General features: G+C 45.5%; 1 protein-coding gene across 2 annotated transcripts; it reads left to right on the top strand.

Annotated features, from left to right (window-relative positions):
• The first annotated feature begins 7,614 nt into the window (after positions 1 to 7,614).
• Positions 7,615 to 16,120, top strand: LOC117087995 (haptoglobin). Of its 2 annotated transcripts, none has more exons than XM_033218852.1 (5): positions 7,615 to 7,661; positions 12,603 to 12,685; positions 13,008 to 13,109; positions 13,855 to 13,929; positions 15,188 to 16,120. In XM_033218852.1, exons 1-5 carry the CDS (start codon positions 7,630 to 7,632, stop codon positions 15,964 to 15,966), a joined length of 1,071 nt encoding a protein of 356 aa, XP_033074743.1. In that variant the 5' UTR covers positions 7,615 to 7,629; the 3' UTR covers positions 15,967 to 16,120. The 2 variants fall into 2 exon arrangements, with proteins under 2 accessions (XP_033074743.1, XP_033074744.1); XM_033218853.1 differs by lacking the exon at positions 7,615 to 7,661 and adding an exon at positions 10,683 to 10,831.
• The last annotated feature ends 319 nt before the right edge of the window (positions 16,121 to 16,439 follow it).

Here is a 16,439-nt window from a genome sequence, read left to right as displayed (position 1 = left end):
GTGATGTTAGAGTGTCAATTTTAGATCTCTCCTGCTTTCTCTTGTGGGCATTTAGTGCTATAAATTTCCCTCTACACACTGCTTTAAATGTGTCCCAGAGATTCTGGTATGTTGTATCTTTGTTCTCATTGGTTTCAAAGAACATCTTTATTTCTGCTTTCATTTCGTTATGTACCCAGTAGTCATTCAGGAGCAGGTTGTTCAGTTTCCATGTAGTTGAGCGGTTTGGATTGAGTTTCTTAGTCCTGAGTTCTAGTTTGATTGCACTGTGGTCTGAGAGACAGTTTGTTATAATTTCTGTTCTTGTACATTTGCTGAGGAGTGCTTTACTTCCAATTATGTGGTCAATTTTGGAATAAGTGCGATGTGGTGCTGAGAAGAATGTATATTCTGTTGATTTGGGGTGGAGAGTTCTATAGATGTCTATTAGGTCCGCTTGGTGCAGAGATGAGTTCAATCCTGGATATCCTTGTTAACTTTCTGTCTCGTTGATCTGTCTAATGTTGACAGTGGAGTGTTGAAGTCTCCCATTATTATTGTATGGGAGTCTAAGTCTCTTTGTAGGTCTCTAAGGACTTGCTTTATGAATCTGGGTGCTCCTGTATTGGGTGCATAGATATTTAGGAGAGTTAGCTCTTCCTGTTGAATTGATCCCTTTACCATTATGTAATGGCCTTCTTTGTCTCTTTTGATCTTTGATGGTTTAAAGTCTGTTTTATTAGAGACTAGGATTGCAACCCCTGCTTTTTTTTGTTCTCCATTTGCTTGGTAGATCTTCCTCCATCCCTTTATTTTGAGCCTATGTATGTCTCTGCATGTGAGATGGGTCTCCTGAATACAGCAGACTGATGGGTCTTGACTCTTATCCAGTTTGCCAGTCTGTGTCTTTTAATTGGAGCATTTAGTCCATTGACATTTAAGGTTAATATTGTTATGTGTGAACTTGATCCTGTCATTATGATATTAACTGGTTATTTTGCTCGTTAGTTGATGCAGTTTCTTCCTAGCCTCGATGGTCTTTACATTTTGGCATGTTTTTGCAATGGCTGGTACGGTTGTTCCTTTCCATGTTTAGGGCTTCCTTCAGGGTCTCTTGTAAGGCAGGCCTGGTGGTGACAAAATCTCTAAGCATTTGCTTATCTGTAAAGGATTTTATTTCTCCTTCACTGATGAAGCTTAGTTTGGCTGGATATGAAATTCTCGGTTGAAAATTCTTTTCTTAAGAACGTTGAATATTGGCCCCCACTCTCTTCTGGCTTGTAGAGTTTCTGCCGAGAGGTCTGCTGTTATTCTGATGGGCTTCCCTTTGTGGGTAACCCGACCTTTCTCTCTGGCTGCCCTTAAGATTTTTTCCTTCATTTCAACTTTGGTGAATCTGGCAATTATGTGTCTTGGAGTTGCTCTTCTGGAGGAGTATCTTTGTGGCGTTCTCTGTATTTCCTGAATTTGAATGTTGGCCTGCCCTACTAGGTTGGGGAAGTTCTCCTGGATGATATCCTGAAGAGTGTTTTCCAACTTGGTTCCATTTTCCCCCTCACTTTCAGGCACCCCAATCAGACGTAGATTTGGTCTTTTTACATAATCCCATACTTCTTGCAGGCTTTGTTCATTTCTTTTTCTTCTTTTTTCTTTTGGTTTCTCTTCTCGCTTCATTTCATTCATTTGATCCTCAATCGCTGATACTCTTTCTTCCAGTTGATCGAGTCGGTTACTGAAGCTTGTGCATTTGTCACGTATTTCTCGTGTCATGGTTTTCATCTCTGTCATTTCGTTTATGATCTTCTCTGCATTAATGAGTCTAGCTGTCAATTCTTCCACTTTTTTTTCAAGATTTTTAGTTTCTTTGCGCTGGGTACGTAATTCCTCCTTTAGCTCTGAGAGGTGATGGAGTGAAGCCTTCTTCTCTCATCTCGTCAAAGTCATTCTCTGACCAGCTTTGATCCGTTGCTGGCGATGGGCTGCGCTCCTTTGCAGGGGGAGATGCGCTCTTATTTTTTGAATTTCCAGCTTTTCTGCCCTGCTTCTTCCCCATCTTTGTGGTTTTATCTGTCTCTGGACTTTGATGATGGTGACGTACTGATGGGGTTTTGGTATAGGTGTCCTTCCTGTTTGATAGTTTTCCGTCTGACAGTCAGAAGGACTGTCTGTTGGTCTGTTGGAGATTGCTTGAGGTCCACTCCAGACCCTGTTTGCCTGGTTATCAGCAGCAGAGGTTGCCGAAGATAGAATATTGCTGAACAGCGAGTGTACCTGTCTGATTCTTTCTTTGGAAGTTTCCTCTCAGGGGTGACGCCACCCTGTGAGGTGTGGGGTGTCAGACTGCCCCTAGTGGGGGATGTCTCCCAGCTAGGCTACTCAGGGGTCAGGGACCCACCTGAGCAGGCAGTCTGTCCGTTCTCAGATCTCAACCTCCGCGTTAGGAGATCCACGGCTCTCCCCAAAGCTGTCAGACAGAGTCGTTCGCGTCTGCACCGGCCCCCGCTCTTTCCCCAATGGACTGCAGCTGTGCGCTGTCCGCAGAGGTAGAGTCTACAGAGACAGGCAGGCTTCCTTGAGCTGCTGTGAGCTCCACCCAGTTCGAGCTTCCCAGCGGCTTTGTTTACCTACTTAAGCCTCAGCAATGGCGGGCGCCCCTCCCCCAGCCTCGCTGCTGCCTTGCGGATAGATCGCCGCAGACGGCTGTGTTAGCAGTGAGGGAGGCTCCGTGGGCGTGGGACCCTCCCGACCAGGTGTGGGATATATTCTCCTGGTGTGCCTGTTTCCTTAAAGCGCAGTATTGGGGTGGGAGTTACCCGATTTTCCAGGTGTTGTGTGTCTCAGTTCCCCTGGCTAGGAAGAGGGATTCCCTTCCCCCTTGCGCTTCCAGGTGAGGCGATGCCTCGCCCTGCTTCAGCTCACGCTGGTCAGGCTGCAGCAGCTGACCAGCACCGATTGTCCGGCACTCCCTAGAGAGATGACCCCAGTACCTCAGTTGAAAATGCAGAAATCACCGGTCTTCTGTGTCGCTCGCGCTGGGAGTTGGAGACTGGAGCTGTTCCTATTCGGCCATCTATTTTATTTATTTTTTGAGATGGAGTTTTGCTCTGTCACCCAGGCTGGAGTGCAGTGGTGCGATCTTGGCTCACTGCAACCTCCACTCCCCAGGTTCAAGCGATTCTCTTGCCTTAGTCTCCTGAGTAACTGGGACTACAGCCCCGTGCCACCAAACCCGGCTAATCTGTGTATTTTTAGTAGAGATGGGTTTCGCCATGTTAACCAGGCTGGTCTTGAACTCCTGACATCAGGTGATCCACCTGCCTTGCCCTCCCAAAGTGCCAGGATTACAGGCTGAGCCACCGCGCCCGGCCTCCATTATTATATTTTACTACACATATGCAGAATGGCAAAACTTAAAAAGTATTGGCAAGGATGCAGAGCAACTGGAACTTTGATATACTGCTGATAGGAGAGTTTATTGGAAAACTGGCAGAATCTATTAAAGCTAGACATATGTCTATCCTATGACACAACCAGGTACATATCCAAGAGAAATGAGTGCAGGTAACCATCAAACGATATATGCAAGAATGTTCATAGCAGCTTGGTTTACAATGGTCCCCAGATGGAATTAATTCATATATCCATCTACAGGAGAATGGATGAATCAGTTGTGCTTTAGTCACACAATGGAACACTTCTCAGCAATAAAAAAGGAACCAATGTGACAACATGGATGATTCTCACAGACATTATGTTGCAAAAAACAAGCCAGGAACCAAGAATGCCTACTATTTGATTCTATTTATATGAAGTTCAGGACCAGGCAACAGTATTCCATCATAACAGATGTCAGGACAGTGGTTACTTTGGTGGGGGAAGGGTGGGGACTGAGAGGAACCCAAAGGAGTTTTCTGTGGTGCTAGAAATATTTCATACTATACAGATTCATTGAAATGGACACTTAAGATTTGGTATTTTTAGTAAATGATGCTGGATCAATTGTACATCCATATGGAGTAAAATGAGTGTGGTCTCCCTACCTCACTTCCCTGTGTGTATGTAAGCTATTAATAATAGCAAAATTAAAGTACATGTGATACCTCCTTAAGTTAGGAGTGTAATATAGCATTTAATTTTTTTTTTTTTTTTTTTGAGACAGAGTCTCGCTCTGTCACCCAGGCTGGAGTGCAGTGACATGATCTTGGCTCACTGCAACCTCCGTCCCCCAGGATCAAGCGATTCTCCTGCCTCAGCTTCCTGAGTAGCTGAGATTACAGGCGCACACCATCACACCTGGCTAATGTTTGTATTTTTAGTAGAGATGTGGTTTCACCATGTTGGTCAGCCTGGTCTCAAACTCCTGACCTTGTAATCTGCCCGCCTCGGCCTCCCAAAGTGCTGGGATTACAGGCGTGAGCCACTGCGCCCAGCCTAAAATGTTTTAAAGAGTTTGCTGCAACATGGAAAATGCCTACAACATTGGGTGATGTAGAAAGTAAAAAGTTTCTCTTCAAAATTTCCCTTCTTGTTAAAGAATAAATCACAAGTGTTAGAAATAATAGTTTCTTTTAAAAAACTAACTTCCTCCAAGCCTCCTCGCTTTGTGCTAATAACTCTTTGTTAAGCCCTATCCTATGTAGCTGTTAAATATAAGAAAATAAATACATTCTATGTCCTTGTACTTTAACCAAGATGCTCACAGGCATGCCCCAGCTTGCAGCCTATGCCCCCTCCTTATTTGAGAATGTTATTACTTTTCTAAGTCTTTTCATAAGCAACCTCCTCTTTTCCTTTGTTCTCCTCTGCCATTACCTCTTTAGAAAAAGTTTTAAACCTTTAGCCAAATGGGTGCTGCTAGACTGTGAAGTCTAGTACCAGCCAATGGAATCAGGACACAGCAGTAGGGTTCGGATGGGTCAGATATAAATGTTTTTTACCTCCTTGTCTTTGTTCCATGTGCAATGGGCACCCTTTCTGCAGAAAGTAAAAATTGCCTTGCTGAGAGAATTAAATTTATGTTCAAGTCCTATTTCTTTATGGCACCGGGGAACAAGCATTTTGCATTTCTAACAGGTGAAAAGGGTAGACCAAAAGATTCTATCAAAAGAATGATCAAAATTGTGTAAAAGTATGCACAGAGAAAATGTGGAAGGAAGTAACACTAAAGTGTTAATAGTGGCCATTGGTTGTCTTGAGGTGGCGAAATTATTGGAGACTTATTTTTTTTATTTATTTTTATTTTTTGGTAGCTTACAAAATTTCAAGACTTTTGTAATGGCAGAGTGAACTTTTTGTTTTTTTGAGACCGGGTCTCACTGTCGCCCAGGCTAAAGTGCAGTGGCACAATCATAGCTCACTACAGCCTCAATTCCCAGACGCAAGCAATCCTCCCCCCTCAGCCTCCAGTCAATTCCCGGGCGCAAGCAATCCTCCCCCCTCAGCCTCCAGTCAATTCCAGGCGCAAGCAATCCTCCCCCCTCAGCCTCAGTCAATTCCCAGGCGCAAGCAATCCTCCCCCCTCAGCCTCCAGTCAATTCCCAGGCGCAAGCAATCCTCCCCCCTCAGCCTCCAGTCAATTCCCAGGCGCAAGCAATCCTCCCCCCTCAGCCTCCAGTCAATTCCAGGCGCAAGCAATCCTCCCCCCTCAGCCTCCAGTCAATTCCCAGGCGCAAGCAATCTCCCCCCTCAGCCTCCAGTCAATCCCAGGCGCAAGCAATCCTCCCCCCTCAGCCTCCAGTCAATTCCCAGGCGCAAGCATCCTCCCCCCTCAGCCTCCAGTCAATTCCCAGGCGCAAGCAATCCTCCCCCCTCAGCCTCCAGTCAATTCCCAGGCGCAAGCAATCCTCCCCCCTCAGCCTCCAGTCAATTCCCAGGCGCAAGCAATCCTCCCCCCTCAGCCTCCAGTCAATTCCCAGGCGCAAGCAATCCTCCCCCCTCAGCCTCCAGTCAATTCCCAGGCGCAAGCAATCCTCCCCCCTCAGCCTCCAGAGTAGCTGGGACTACAGGCGTGTGCCACTGTGCTTGGATAATTTTTTGTATTTTCTGTAGAGACGGAGTTTTACCATGTTGCCCATTTTATTCCATGTGGTCTCCAACTCCTGGGCTCAAGCAATTGATCTGCCTTGGCCTCCCAAAGCACTGGGATTATAGGCATGAGCCACTGTGCCTGGCTGGCAGAGTGAACTTTTAAAAATCATTTTTTCCTTCTAAAATCAAAACTCTCCCCTTCAAGCTCCTCTGTCAACTGCTGTCTTGGCCTATTAATATTTCAAGCTTTCCTGCTTTCTATTCTCCCAACAAAATACATTCCTGCTTTCCTTGGTGGAGTCTTCTGACTTGCTATCTCTCATCTTGACTTGTCCAATGAAAGAGAGAAGCCTTGGGGCTGGATTCTGTTTCTCAAGTTAATGAAAGACGCCCAGGGCAGGAAGGCTGTGTGTGAATGCTCCCCTGTTGCCCAAGATAAGGGGTCAGAGTAATAGAGTTCAGGGTATGTTCAGGGGTAGAATGTGAATTTTCATGCACCTGGTGAGTAAACAATTGTTCTACAGCAGTGGTGAGAAATGGTTCATTTCAGACACCCTAGGAGGGCACCAGTCCGAGGAGGAAGTCTCTCCCTCCATTTCATAGGACCAACGTTCTCCCCACTTCCCTAGGGACCCACAGAGCTGCAGAAATAGAGGCCATCTCTTCCCTCTGTGGAAAAGCAGCAGCAACTGCACAGAAAAGAAAAAAGAAGCCTGGGGCTGTGACATTTGCAAGACTCTAGATAGAGGACTGTGAAAGGCTGAGGTTTGACAGTTTCTGTGGGGAGGGATGATGGACTGGATGAGCTGGGAGGAGGAGGAGGGCATGAGGATGCCATAGGACAGAAGTGTTCCAGTTTTAGTGGAATCCTTTATAATCTACAGCGCAGGTTCTCTTTGGAAAATGTAGGGTGTAGCTCCCTCCTTCTGGCCATTGAAGGAAAAACTGGGTGGCAAAGCACAGGTAAAGACAAGCTGTGACAGAGGACAGCAGGAACCCAGGGACCTAGGGAGCAGAATTCTAACACCTTCACCCTAGGTTCAGTCAGAGCAGCTATTTCCATCATTCTATACACCAGTCCTACTGGTTAACATGTGCTACCTAATGAGTCTTCCCCAAGCTTTGTAGCTTAGAACAGTCGTCTTTTATTTAGCTTATGATTCTGTGGGTCAGCAATGTGGGCTTAGCTGGAGATGGTTTTGGTCAGGACCAGTTTCAGCTGATCTTGGCAGGAGCTCACTCATGCACCTGTGGAGGGCTTCTGGGAATTTGGGGCTGGCTGGCTGTCAGCTAGGATGCCTGGGTTCTGCTCTATGGGGACATTTCATTCTCCAGCAATGGAGGAATAACTTGGGCTCATTCACAGGGCAGCTCCCAGATTCCAGGTGTTGTAAAAGCAGGCAAACCCCAATTCACAAGCACATTTCAAGACTATCCTTGTTACGTCTGCTACTATTTCAACATAGTCACAGAGCCAACCCCAGATTCCGGGGGTGGAGAGATGGGCTCCTGCTTATGACTGAAGAGTTGCAGTCTATTGCCTCGTACCTGCAAGGGTGGGAAGTTATGGACGCTTGAAATGTAGATTCTCACATCCCCACGCAGACCTATTGGATCCAATTCATGGAAAAGGGGCCTCTCACTGTGTCCTTAGGGTGAGTCCCTCCCTCCTTCGTATTTTAAAATATTTTGTTTGATACTTATAAAATATTATATGTGATATATATGTGCGGGCATATATGTGTTTTATTAAAAATAAAGCACAATAATACAATGTACGTTAATGAACTACTTACCCAGCCCAAAAGCTGGGTCAATAACAATTTATTTATATTTACCTAATTGTCTTTCTCTTATGCTTTCCTCTTACCTCCCCATGAGATGTAACATTTTATATTTTGGGTTTTTCATTTCGACAAGAAATTTAAAAACAAAGTTTTAACTCTGTTATTTATGCCTGAGCAGCATAGTGCTGAGTCTTGCTTGTTTCTTTCTTTCTTTCTTTTACTCCAATAAAAATAAGTTTATTTACTTATTTACTTCTTGAGTTTTTTGTGCTAAAATATGTATAACACAAAATTTCTGATTTTAACCATTTTGAAGTGTACAATTCGGCAGCATTTATTACACTAGCAATGTTCTGCAACCATCACCACTACCAGTTTCCAAAGTTTTTTCATTCAAACAGGAACTCTGTACCCATTAAGAAATCACTTCCCATTTCTTGCTTCTCCCAGCCCCCAGGGAAGTCAAATCTACTTATGTTTCTATGCATTTGCCTATTCTAGATACTTTATTATAAGTGGAATCAAGTAATATTTGTCCCTTTGTGTCTGGCTTCTTTCCCTTAGTATGTTTTCAAGGTTTATTCATGTTGTAGCATGTATCAACTTCATTCCTTTTTATACATGAATAACATTCCATTGTATGTATATAACACGGTTTGTTTATCCATTTATCTGTGGATGGACGCTTGCATTGCTTCTACCTTTTGGCTATTGTGAAAATGCTGCTATGAACATTGGTGTACAAAAGTCTCTGAGTCTCCGATTTTAATTCTTCGGGTATATACCTTGAGTGGAATTGCTGGGTCAGATAGCAATTCTATGCTTAGCTTTTTGAGGAACCACAAAACTGTTTTCTATAGTAGCTGCACCATTTTACATTCTTACTAGCAAGGTAATGTACCAGGGTTCTAACTCTTCCACATCCTTGCCAACATTTCACACACACACACACACACACACACACACACACAATTCGTAGCCATCCTAGTAGGTGTGAAGTGGTGTTTCATTGCGGTTTTGATTTGCAAATTTCCGTATTGACATTTTCCAATGGTGTTGAGTGACTTTTTTTTTTTTTTTTTTGAGATGGAGTTGCACTCTGTTGCCCAGGTTGGAGTGCAGTGGTGCAATCTCGGCTCACTGCAACCTCTGCCTCCCAGGTTCAAGCAATTCTCCTGTTTCAGCCTCCCAAATAGTAGCTGGGACTACAGGTGGATACCACCACGCCTGGCTAAGTTTTGTGTTTTTAGTAGAGATGGGGTTTCACCATATTTATATTGATCAGATTGGCCTCGAACTCCTGGTCTCAGGTGATCCACCTGCCTCGGTCTCCCAAGGTGCTGGGATTACAGGTGTGAACCACCACCTGAGCCTTGAGTATCTTTTTATGTGCTTTTTGGCACTTTATGTATATTTTTTGGAGAAATGTCTATTCAAATTCTTTGCCCATGCTTTCATTGTTTGTCTTTTTGTTGTTGTAGTAGGAAACACTCTGGATAACAACCTTTTATCAGATATATAATTTGAAAATATTTTCTCCCATTCTGTAGATTGTCTTCACTTTTTTTTTTTTGAGACAGTGTCTTGCTCTGTCACTCAGGCTGGGGTGCAGTGGTGCGATCTAGGCTCACTGCAACCTCTGCCTCCGGGGTTCAAGCAATTCTCCTGCCTCAGCCTCCTGAGTAGCTGGGATTACAGGCATGCGCCACCATGCCCAGCTAATTTTTGTATTTTTAGTAGAGATGGGGTTTCATCATGTTGGTCAGACTGGTCTCAAACTCCTGACCTCGGGATCCACCCACCTCGGCCTCCTAAAGTGCTGGGATTACAGGCGTGAACCACTGCGCCTGACCTGTCTTCATTTTCTTAATATGTCTTTTGATGCACAAACGTTCATTCCGATGAAGCCCAATTTATCTAATTTTTCTTTGATTGTGATTTTGGTGTCATATCTAAGAATCCATTGCCAAGTTTTACTTGGTTTTGATGTCTAGAAGACTGCTATCATACTGAAGGTAATCTTCTGAAACTTGTAGTTTTCTTTCAAAAATTATGTTTATAAGATTATCCATGTTCTTGCAGAGTTTATTCATTTTATGCTATATGATATTCCATTATATCCGCATACAACGCAGTATTGACCCTTCCTGCTGTTGATGGGCATTTGTCTGGTTTCTAGTTACTTTGCTACTACATCAGTGTCACCATGATTATCCAAAAGTAATTCTTTTGTACACTCTAATTTAAGAACCACTAACCCTTTTTAACGAATAAATCAACTTTTTATTGAGTTACTACTAAATTTCAATTGATTGGTACCTGGGATACACACAGGTGCAGACATTTGACTTAGACATACTGATTTTTCTCATCTGCCTATTTAGGCTAATCAACAGACTATAAAATCATAAGAACCACTGCCATTGAGTATGGTCTGTGTCGGTCTACACTATAGCTTTAATTAGTTGTGTGATTTCTTGCAAAGAACAATCAGAGAAGACATAATAAACACATTTACTGATTTCAGGCTGGAGAGTTTTTAAGCAATAGGGAGATGTCCACACACAAGGTGGAGAAAATTACTGTGAAAAGGGAATGCTTTCTTCAGAGCCCCATCTAAGCTAGGCTGCAGAAATGTCTACAATGGGTTTAAAACAACTCAGAGTGAGGCCTTCTGCAGCATGAAAATCCTCCAAGATAAAGAGACTGATGGTTCCTGCTGCTGCCCTGTCCTGCTCAATTGCTGATTTCGGGAAATACTTTGGCAGGTTCGTGGGTCAGAGAGGTGCCAGGTTTCTTCGGGGTTTGTAATAGAACACCAGCAGAAAATCAAGTGTGAGGCAAGAGCTCAGCTCTTAACAGGGGTATTGTTTGTGGTTTTGTTACTGGAAAAGATAGTGACCTTACCAGGGCCAAAGCTATGTAGACACAGGAATTACGAAATGGAGAAGGGGGAGAGGTGAGCTAGTGGCAGCATAAAAAGACCAGCAGATGCCCCACAGCACTGCTCTTCCAGAGGCAAGACCAACCAAGATGAGGTGGGTCCATAGCTTTCCCTCCTGCCTTTCCTCTGGTTCTTTATTTCAGTCTTCTTTGTGTACATCAGTAGAGATGCAGAAATAGAACAAAGAAACAGGGCAAATGGGCTAAATTATAGTGAACTAAAGGGCTCAGTGTGTTAAATCTTCTCCTTTTCTGCATCCATAGAAGACAGTGCTGTCCTTCCCAGGAGATGAGATTTACTCTCAGGAGTGTCTTTTTCCTTGAGGTTACATTTTTGTCTTTGTGGGGGATGTCATCAGCTCCTGTGGTAGGCTTCCTGGCATTCTGAGTATATTAATTAGCAGATATTTTCCTCTTTAAAAATGTATAATAAGAAGGACTAATTGTAACACATTTGAATGACACAATTAATTGACTAGTACCTGGGATACACACTAGTACCTGGGATACATCTAATTAAGGCACTTATATCTTATAAAAATAAAGACTTTTTGAAATGTTGAAATAATAAGACTAGAAACTTTTTTTGTTTTAAAGAATGATTCTCGCTCTGTCACCAGGCTGGAGTGCAGTGGTGCGATCTCGGCTCACTGCAACCTCCGCCTCCTGGGTTCAAGTGATTCTCCTGCCTCAGCCTCCTGAGTAGCTAGGACTACAGGTGTGCGCCACTATGTCCACCTAATTTTTGTATTTTTAGTAGAGATGGGGTTTCACCATGTTGGCCAGGATGATCTCGATTTCTTGACCTCGTGATCTGGCTGCCTCGGCCTCCCAAAGTGTTGGGATTACAGGCATGAGCCACCACATCCGGCCTAGAAACTATTTTAATAGAAGCATTAGTGCCTGAACGGTCAGCATCTGTTAGCGAGATGGTGAACTGGAAGATGGCACCTGTGCGTCAATGCCCATGGCCACAGTCCTGCTTTTGGACACCAGTTCTCTTCCAGGTAACCTGGCATTTTGGGGTTTGAGATACCATTTCCTAAAGATGAACTATCATAAAATACTAGAAATAACCATATGTTTAAAAGTATATATTTAAGGAGGCCGGGCACAGTGGCTCACGAGGTCAGGAGATCAGACCATCCTGGCTAACACAGTGAAACCCCGTCTCTACTAAAATTACAAAAAATTAGCCGGGCGTGGTGGCAGGTGCCTGTAGTCCCAGCTACCCGGGAGGCTGAGGCAGGAGAATGGTGTGAACTTGGGAGGCAGAGCTTGCAGTGAGACAAGATCATGCCACTGCACTCCAGCCTGGGTGACAGAGAGAGGCTCCATCTCAAAAAAAAAAAAAATAAATTGTGTATTTAAGGAACTTTTTATTATGGAAAATATCAAGAAGTAGAGGAATAGCGTAAAAAGTCCTAAGTTCCCATCTCTGAGTTATCTACATTTTATTAACAGTATCTTTGGTGTGCCTGAGGGAGGTTTCTCTTTCCTGGAGGGCTCCTGTATTATTGCCAATGTACTTTCCTGAATGCGGCCAGAAACTGAGCCCCCTACTCGCCCCACACCCACGTGCCTTCCTATCCCTCTCTGAAGCTTCTGCAGAATTCCTAGCAGGACAGAGCTTGCTGGAAGCTCCGCACGCTCAGAAGCTCCTACAGCATGTGTGTGCGGGGGCGGGGGCAACTTCTTGGTCCTAGCACGTCCATATATTGATTTTCTTTCTGGCTGCTAAGTGGGAGGAGTGTGTGTGTATGCATGTGTGCGTGTGTGTGGGTACACGCATGTGTGTATGGATGCATGCATGTGCTGTGAAGCAGGGAGACCAGCTTTCCACTCCTTCCTGTCTTCTCTCTGCAGTGCTCTGGGAGCTGTCGTTGCCCTCCTGCTCTGGGGACAGCTTTTTGCAGTGGACTCAGGCAATGATGTCACGGATATCGCAGGTCAGTCTTTGGTTGGGTGGGAGCGTGCATCCGGGGTGCCGCCGCATCCCACGCGCCGCCGCATCCCACTCTGACCCTCTCGGGTCTGCACTCTGTCTCTGAGAACACCCAGTTGCCCCTTCTTATCTTGACCTCTGGGCTTTCAGGACCGTGAAGAACATTGGGGTTCCTGCCAGAAATGAGGGGAGCGTGCACTTCCGTTGGCTTCTATTTGGGGCGGAAGGAGACTGATGTGCAGAGCAACTTCCACTCATCTGACTTTTCATGGTTCACTGGGAACAATTTCCAAATAGTAAACTCTCTGGCTTCTCTCTCTTTGCAGATGATGGCTGCCCGAAGCCCCCTATGATCGCAAATGGCTACGTGGAGCACTCAGTTCGCTACCAGTGTAAGAACTACTACAGGCTGCGCACAGAAGGAGATGGTAAGACCTGGACAACTGTCTCTATGCCCTACATACAACCTCTGCTCTGACATTTCCATGATGGGCGGTGCTGGGGTGATTCGCCAGAAAGTTCATTGCTCTCCTTGGAGCCAGGAGATTTAGATTCTAATAAGCGTTTTGTTGCCAGTAGCTGTGGCCCTTTGGGCAGACGAACTTTCGTCAGCCTCAAGTTTTCTGTTTTGTTAAGGGGAGGCCATGCCATGCGGCCTACCTATCTCAGAGTCAGATTTCCATCTCCAGCGGGAGATGTGGGAAAAGGAGGAATAGTGATGACGATAGGTCACCCCCACCTAGTGAGTCTTGCTGTCTTGGCACTGCTCTAAGTGCTTCATATTTATTTGCTCACTTAGTCCTCACAGTATCCCTCTGAATAGAGGCTCTTGTTCTCACTTTGCTGATAAGGAAACGGAGGCACAGACAGGTTGAGTCTCTTGCCCAAATTCAGGCAGCCTGTAAGACGCAGTCAGGATTTGAACCCTGAGCCCTCCCTGTACTGCCTGGCTGTGACCGCCATGACCAGAGTGTGTTCTGCTGGGCGTAACTGGAGCCCAGGCACTGGGTTCCCAGCACAGCTCTCTTTCCCTCCCCCGCATACTCTCTCCTCTTCCTCCCTATTTGTCCCCTTTCCCTCTTGCTTTTGATTCTTCTCTTTAAACGCCTTCTCACTCTGCTCGGGGTTCAGACTTGACTTTGCCTTTGGCTCATTTCTTGCCTTTTGTTTCAGGAGTGTACACCTTAAACAATGAGAAGCAGTGGACAAATAAGGTTGTTGGAGATAAACTTCCTGAATGTGAAGCAGGTGGGTGCTGAACACTTACGAGTGCAGGCAGGCTTCTGGGTGGGAACGTCCTACAGGCACAGCCTTCCAGTGCGGCTTCCTCTGAGCACACAAGAGCCAAGAGGAGGAATGTGGGAGAACCGCAGCTGGCCAGGGAGAGACTTAAGCAGTTAGGTGGCAATTCCCTAAGGGTCACTAAGGGTCTAAGGGTCTTGATCATTGGGGCCTGAAGGGCACTGGCTGAATCCACTGTCTACACTGCCCACAGATCAGGAGAGCCTATGCATACAGAGAACCTGCTAGAGAGCCCTGGGTCTAAGGAGAAGCAAGCTCCTGGGAGAACAAGTCAAGGGATAACAAAATCTTAATCCATGGAAGCCTAGAAGGAGGCTGGATGTGGGCTGGGACTTCTGCTTCTCGTTATTAGCAGGAGCTACTGTTCTCTCCTTTCCTTCTCGGAACCAGAGGCAAAGGCCCAGCCTCTTCGGCTCTTACTGGTGTGGAACTGCCAACCTGCCTCATAATAACTGCACTACCTACAAAATCTGAGCTCCAGTCAGTGATGCTCTAGATTCCTCTTTCGTCAGAGAGAATGAATAATTGTAGCTCCTAGCCCTTTCAATGAATTTCAGGGAATTGTGGAAATTCCTTTGTTGGGATAACTGTTTAAATATAATACAGTTCACCAGCCAGGGCTCAAAAATCTCAGTATTTCCCATTTCCTTTGTTAGAAAAGTGGGAAATAGAGCTTTTTGTAATGTAAACAATTAAAAAAACAGAATTATTTTTATTTATTTATTTATTTTTTTTGAGATGGAGTCTCGCTCTGTCGCCCAGGCTGGAGTGCAGTGGCCGGATCTCGGCTCACTGCAAGCTCCGCCTCCCGGGTTCACGCCATTCTCCTGCCTCAGCCTCCCGAGTAGCTGGGACTACAGGCGCCCGCCACCTCACCTGGCTAGTTTTTTGTATTTTTTTTAGTAGAGACGGGGTTTCACTGTGTTAGCCAGGATGGTCTCGATCTGCTGACCTCGTGATCTGCCCGTCTCGGCCTCCCAAAGTGCTGGGATTACAACCTTGAGCCACCGCGCCCGGCCAAAAAAAAACAGAATTATTTTAAAACTGTAACTATTGGGAATGAGATGAGCAGGTGGTAAGGGCAAAGCATTTAAATCTTTCTAGTTTACACAGCAGTGACAGCCGCCCATGCTTTTACCCCCCTTTCTCAGATGGAAAGGCTCTTGCACATTTCCACTCACTTGTGTCTTGCTCTCCTTGACAGTATGTGGGAAGCCCAAGAATCCGGCAGACGCAGTGCAGCGGATCCTGGGTGGACACCTGGATGCCAAAGGCAGCTTTCCCTGGCAGGCTAAGATGGTCTCCCGCCATAATCTCACCACAGGGGCCACGCTGATCAATGAACGATGGCTGCTGACCACGGCTAACAATCTCTTCCTGAACCATTCAGAAAATGCAACAGCGAAAGACATTGCCCCTACTTTAACACTCTATGTGGGGAAAAAGCAGCTTGTAGAGATTGAGAAGGTGGTTCTACACCCTAACTACTCCGAGGTAGATATTGGGCTCATCAAACTCAAACAGAAGGTGCCTGTTAACGAGAGAGTGATGCCCATCTGCCTACCTTCAAAGGATTATGCAGAAGTAGGGCGTGTGGGTTACGTGTCTGGCTGGGGGCGAAATGCCAATTTTAAATTTACTGACCATCTGAAGTATGTCATGCTGCCTGTGGCCGACCAAGACCAATGTGTAAGGCACTATGAAGGCAGCACAGTCCCCGAAAAGAAGACACCGAAGAGCCCTGTAGGGGTGCAGCCCATACTGAACGAACACACCTTCTGTGCCGGCATGTCTAAGTACCAGGAAGACACCTGCTATGGCGATGCGGGCAGTGCCTTTGCCGTTCATGACCTGGAGAAGAATACCTGGTACGCGGCTGGGATCCTAAGCTTTGATAAGAGCTGTGGTGTGGCTGAGTATGGTGTGTATGTGAAGGTGACTTCCATCCAGGACTGGGTTCAGAAAACCATAGCCGAGAACTAATGCAAAGCTGGCTGGAAGCCCTTTCCTGAAAGCAAGATTTCAACCTGGAAGAGGGCATAGTGGATGGGAGTGGACGGGATAAGATGTGATTTGGAGCTGATGGGTGCCAGCCCTGCGTTGCTGAGTCAATCAATAAAGAGCTTTCTTTTGACAATCTTGAGTCTTTTTGATTCACTCCTTTATGGTCCAGGGTAGTCAGAAGGTATAGAGTCTACCGGGATTATGGCAGAAAACACCCCAAACCCACTGGAAATCCCGAAGGTGATACAAACTCTTCCACCTTAGGGAATCACGCTCACTGATTGGCAGCCTATTGAATTCTAGGCCCCAGAAAGGTAAGTGTTGTCCTTGTTTTACAGAGAAGGAAACAGAGACTCTGAGATGGTAAGTGAGTTGCTTAAGGTTACATAGCCATGAAACAGTGAAGCAGAACTTTGAACCCAGCCCTATTTGACACAAACTCAGAGCTCTTT

Source organism: Trachypithecus francoisi, unplaced genomic scaffold (assembly GCF_009764315.1).
Source record: "Trachypithecus francoisi isolate TF-2019V2 unplaced genomic scaffold, Tfra_2.0 Lachesis_group10, whole genome shotgun sequence".
Lineage (NCBI taxonomy): Eukaryota > Metazoa > Chordata > Mammalia > Primates > Cercopithecidae > Trachypithecus > Trachypithecus francoisi.
This window is presented reverse-complemented; position numbering and strand designations above follow the sequence as displayed.